This window comes from Dreissena polymorpha, chromosome 7, assembly GCF_020536995.1.
Source record: "Dreissena polymorpha isolate Duluth1 chromosome 7, UMN_Dpol_1.0, whole genome shotgun sequence".
NCBI classification, from domain to species: Eukaryota; Metazoa; Mollusca; class Bivalvia; order Myida; family Dreissenidae; genus Dreissena; species Dreissena polymorpha.
In genome coordinates this window covers 21889240-21894646 of record NC_068361.1, presented here as the reverse complement: position 1 = coordinate 21894646, position 5407 = coordinate 21889240, and the positions used below count along the sequence as shown (strand labels likewise).

The window sequence follows — 5407 nt, the reverse complement described above, 5'->3', positions numbered from 1 at the left end:
GAACATTACAATACCAGTTACATTCCATTATTTACAGGTCAGCGAGTATTTGTCGGACGAAATTCAGGGTTTTTCGTGGATTACTCCCTTAATAATGCAAAATACGGCATGAAAAGTTTACCGATATATCTTGGGTTCGTCATGTACAAGTGCATGTAAACAAAGTCGGATTTTGATGTGCGCATGCCTATGTACGAGGCCCGCATATGTGGTCATCAAAGGGAGGTAATTTTACACTATACAGAAGTATTTTCCGGACATTTATATGATTTGAGTAAATCGCAACAAATTATGTTTCAAATGGTATTTTTCTGAACTGAAACGATAGAATCACGTGAATGTATTAATTTAATGGTGCAAAATGTATTCTTCAGTGTGTATTAATAGAGTTACAATTGGAATCCAATATCAGTGCATACAAGAACATCCGTTTTTGATGTCTCTTTAAAAATGTTGTACGGTCATCGCATTAATAAATAAACGTGAGGTAATTTCATATTGGTAGAGAAACAATGCTATAAATTATCATTGCATTGGTATTATTTATAATATGATGATTATTTAATACCAAAAACGTGTTTCATTCAATACATAATGTTTTATAATAATCGATACATCACAAACGTCAAAAGCAGCTTACATGAATCTCGTGCACGAGAAACACAAGGGACACAGCCATTCACTCTTCACAATACAGCCATGGCTTACATGCCTTACAATACCAGCTTTCTCCCTCTTCCATACTCTCTCGCAAGTATTCTTGCTCGCTACGGTGCAAACATTCAAAATGGTACCATTTGCCACACACTTTCTCATCACACCCGAACCGCACAATGCCCTTGCTCTCATCCAACACCCTCCCTCTCATACAACAGACTTCACACGTAAACTTCTTGTTAGCAAGTTTCCCTCTATCAATTTTCTCGTCCGCTTTTTTCTTCTGTTCCTGTTCCCTGGCCAATCGCTTTTCAACACGTTCCTCTTTTCTCTTAATCTTTTCAATTTCTTCCTGCTCTTTCATCCTTTTACTTTCGTCGGCTTCCAAAGCTCGCTGCGCATCTCGACGGTCTTTCTCGGCGGAAGCTTTCTCTCGTTCCTATCGGAGGAAAACCATTGAAAAATTTATGTAATACGATTTGATATGACACGAGACAGTTATAACGAAATAAGTGTTAATGTACAGTGATACATACAAAATGTGCACTGCTTCTGAATGTTGGATAGTGTTGTATTATGGTGATTAAATACCTACGCCTTACCATTAACTCCTTCAGTATTTCGTCACCACTTATTACTCGTCCCTCGGTAACTATTCTTCTTTTATTTCGTTGAGCTGCAGGTTTTGACGCTGGTGGTACTAAAATGTCAGCAAGTGACTCAGGCACTAGACCGGCCTTGACCAGAGGGTTAACCGTGAAACGTCCACATTCTTTACATGTCTGGGCCGAGTTGTCATCTAAAAAGAACGCATATGTTCATGATATGAAAAACTAATAAATAAATATGAGGATGTGTGCAATGTGTGTATCATTTTTTTAAACACACGTTATTTTAGATAATCATCTTGCAGGTAAACTGTACCATTAATATTTTGCACAGCGGGAAACATCGCCGGTATAAGCTGGGACTCGTCTATGGCTCCCCTGTCTAGTGGGACGATACCAGCTTTGACAAAAGCCCCTATGATGGTAGACTGTGTGATGCGGTCCATCGCATACTTCAGTAAAACAGGGTATTTGGATTTCCCTATAGTCAAGGACGGGCAAACGATCCCCAGATCAGACGCAAGTGATGCCATGTTTGTCTTTAACGGGCCAATTATCTGAAAATGTGTTTTAAAAATCAATCAATAAAATGCTTATACAAATAAAACACTTGTTATGTAAGTCCTCATTTACCTTAAGTGTTTTATGTGACTAAATGCATACGAGTACAATGTTAGTTTGATTGTTTAGCCTTGTTAATAAATTATTCAACGATTTAGGCTTTTGACTAGGATGCTATTGAGTTTGAGATACCTTCACATCCAACGGCTGCAAGATGTGCGTGGTATGGCCTGGAAACCCGATCAGCACAACATCGTTCGCCCTGGCCGCCTGAATAACTGGTAGGGAAATGTGTGCGTCATGATTGTCCATGATCAACACAACCGGCCTTGCTCGCCCACAGTGGGGCAGAAATCCTTTCATGAACCATGTTTGAAACAACTCATGGTCGATATACCCCGTCGAGCTGCTCCCATAGAGCCATGTGTCTGGCACGCCGTCGGTAAAACGCGTGTGTGGCAATGAACCCTGTATGATTGTTCAAATTTAAACATGTATCACCAAGTACCTTGGGCATGACATAAAAGCATGTATATTACGTACAAAACTATAAACAAAAATACATGGTTGATATATTATCATATTTTTTCCATTCGAGTTAAAATGAGTCGTGTTCTGAGAAAATTGAGCTTAATGCATGTGCGTAAAGTGTCGTCCCAGATTAGCCTGTGCAGTCCGCAGAGGCTAATCAGGGACGAAACTTTCCGCTTGTATGGTCTTTTTAGTTTCAAGGAAGTCCCTCCTTACCGAAAATAAAATTTAGGCGCACTGCACATGCTTATCTGGGATGACACTTTACGCACATGCGTTAAGACCAGTTTTCTCAGAACAAGGCTCAAATATTATATTACAATTTCATAATCTGTAAGCGTTTAAGCTTGAATAATATTTAAGTGCTTAAACAATTCATTGCATTTATACAGAATACAATTACCTTGAAAATAATCATTGTAGGGAAAAACCGCCCATCTGCACAAACGCAAAGGTGCGCGGTTATATGGTTTCCTCCACCGCCCATAACTTTCCGGCTGATGGTGTGCTCCCTTTTTTTTCAGTAATAACTTTCTCTTTGGCTTTTTCTTTTCCCGACCAACCGGTCTTGTCACAGTTGAATATCTTAATTACGTATAAGTGTGCAAGCAATGAAATTTACGATTTGAATGCACTAATTATTTTATCAGTAAGTAAATAGGTTTGTCTTCGTTTTTAATTGAATTCCGATGTTTCTTAAAGTAAAATAATTTTATAAATGACATTAACAAGACTTTTAATGAAAATAAAACCTTAAAAAACTAACTTATATTTTCACTAAATTCATATAAGTATTCCATATTGATGTCAGTTGATATAGACCCGTTTACGATATAAAACAACTTACTTGTGACGGTTTATCTTTTACACCATACCATGTGAGGGTTTTGTCCAGAAAGTCAAAGAATGGGTATATGACATCCTCCCTCGACATTGAGGAACGTGCCGGATCCAAACTCTCGGGCGTCCGTTCCTGAAGTTCCGGGTGGCGCGCAAACAATTTTCGGAACCATTCGTCTGACGGCCCATTCTCTGACACCTATACGGATATGTCCTACCTGTACATTAGTTCGAAAGTAAATCTAAATAATATCATATAATACAACAATAACTGTGATGTAGGGGCGGGACCGTGTTATGAAGACGTATAATTATAAAGGAATATACGTGTCCGGGGTAAATGAAACAGTCAAGGGTAAAAAATTTCAATTACATGCACAATATTCGTAATAAGATTACAGACTTATAAATTGTAAACATAAATGATCGAACCAACCTCCTTGCTTAATGATTTCCCGAATATAAACAGGGGTTCTGTTTCGTGTCATAGGGAAACCATGATCCGCCATGTATAATAGATAACTCACATGAGCCCCCTCTTCCTCATCGTTTAATAGGCTCACTGGACCTGTGCGTGTCTCGCCAACACGCCCATGTACATGATCTGATAATGTACTACGTGGAACATTGAATTCCCGTGCAGCGACCCTAATTTTCATTTTGTGCTGCCTAACAGCAGAGACGGCACGCTGCATCTGTGTCTTTTCCCTTGATTGCATTTGTTTTCTGCAATCCAATCCATTTTTGCATTACAGTCTAATTGTAAAACAGACACTTAAATATACCATTATCCTTTTTAAGTCGTTTAATTAATGCTAGCATTCCTAAACTAATATTTGTGTATCAAATGTGGGGTTTATTCGTAAAATAACTATGCAAACATTAACATAGATTAGACTATTCAATTTTACGAAACTCAGCTATTACAAACTCATCAAGGGCGAAAATCCCAGCAGTGAATGTATATAGTCGTCAATAAGATTTGTTTCCCTTTAATCAAAGCGTTAACTATAAACATTTTGCAAGCAAATCCGATATCTGTTTATACAAAATTGTGTCGAGTTTTTAATGTAAACAAATCAATAATTGAAATAGTTTGTTGCTGTTGACTACATCAGTTTCGTGTTAAATATGAGGTTTTAAGAAAAAACAATGGAGGTTTGGTGTATTGTAGCAGACGACCGAAAATGTCAAGAACACAAGTCGGGCCTTATTGAGTGAATTATTTTGCGCATGCGCGTACTATTAATATCCCCCGCGCGGAGGTCACATTTCATTGCGACAAAATTTGTAAACATAACAGTTATTTAACTACAATACTTGCCTTTCAACGAATTTCTGGTGTCAACATTGAGAAAACAATCGCGCGTAAGGATGTGACGTAGAAAATTGTGCTACAGGGTTAAAATACACGAAATAAATAGAACGTCCGATAAATACTGCTGTCCGACAAATACTCGCTGACCAGTAGTGAAAAAAGTGTATTTACATAGTCGTTGAAAATTAAAGCAAAAACATAACATCTACAGGGACTATGAAAACGAATTAGCAGAACACACGCGCAATATTTATGGTACCTTATACTCGTAAAATAAATAGTATAAAATGCATAATTAGATATAATGTATACATCCATTTAGATATAATGTATACATCCATTATAAACCGTTATGAATACATGGTTAACATAAATCGCATTGATACAATACATGCAATACACCAAATATAAAGTCCTTACTTTGAAATCCATACGTATTACAAGAAATCTTCAAAGTAATCTTCCGACATGTTTGCGAATATAATTGGTTTAAACATTAATTAAAACGTATCACTTTGTTTTATTATTAATTGTATCGTAGAAATGTTTATTAGCATTTTAAAAAGCCCATAAAAGCTCAAAATTAACAAATTTTTGTGACAATCTTTCGAAAAATAAAAATAACACATACAATATCAATGTTCCATATAGCCATAGCTACAAATTCAACGCTAGATGTGGTCTGGTAACATAGATTTTACGCGATACAAAATGCTCGTTTTTATTTTATTGTGTCACAAGATATTTTTTTAATTTCCGGCTTCGATATCCGATCATTAACGAGCAAACTCGAGATTGGCTTTTGGTAGCTCCGGAAGCACAACGTAGTTCTCATGAAAACGTCGTTCTTCCGACGCTGCCAGAAGCCAGTCTCGCGTTCGCTTGTTAATGT

At 37.2% G+C, this 5407-nt stretch overlaps 1 protein-coding gene across 1 annotated transcript; it reads right to left on the bottom strand.

Moving 5' to 3' along the window:
• Positions 1-218: 218 nt before the first annotated feature.
• Positions 219-4623, bottom strand: LOC127840176 (uncharacterized). Its single transcript, XM_052368671.1, has 6 exons — positions 3205-4623; positions 2761-2942; positions 2019-2294; positions 1582-1822; positions 1260-1456; positions 219-1096 (listed from the first exon to the last, which is right to left on the bottom strand). The coding sequence occupies exons 2-6, from the start codon at positions 2842-2844 to the stop codon at positions 680-682; spliced, it is 1215 nt and encodes a 404-aa protein (XP_052224631.1). The 5' UTR covers positions 2845-2942; positions 3205-4623; the 3' UTR covers positions 219-679.
• Positions 4624-5407: the final 784 nt, after the last annotated feature.

Excerpts from the sequence above, each read along its gene's own strand:
- LOC127840176 (XM_052368671.1), bottom strand. The coding sequence starts at position 2,844 with ATGGGCGGTGGAGGAAACCATATAACCGCGCACCTTTGCGTTTGTGCA. Across the intron at positions 2,295-2,760 it reads CTACAATGATTATTTTCAAG|GGTTCATTGCCACACACGCG; the intron begins GTAATTGTATTC and ends ACAATCATACAG. Across the intron at positions 1,823-2,018 it reads TGCAGCCGTTGGATGTGAAG|ATAATTGGCCCGTTAAAGAC; the intron begins GTATCTCAAACT and ends ACACATTTTCAG.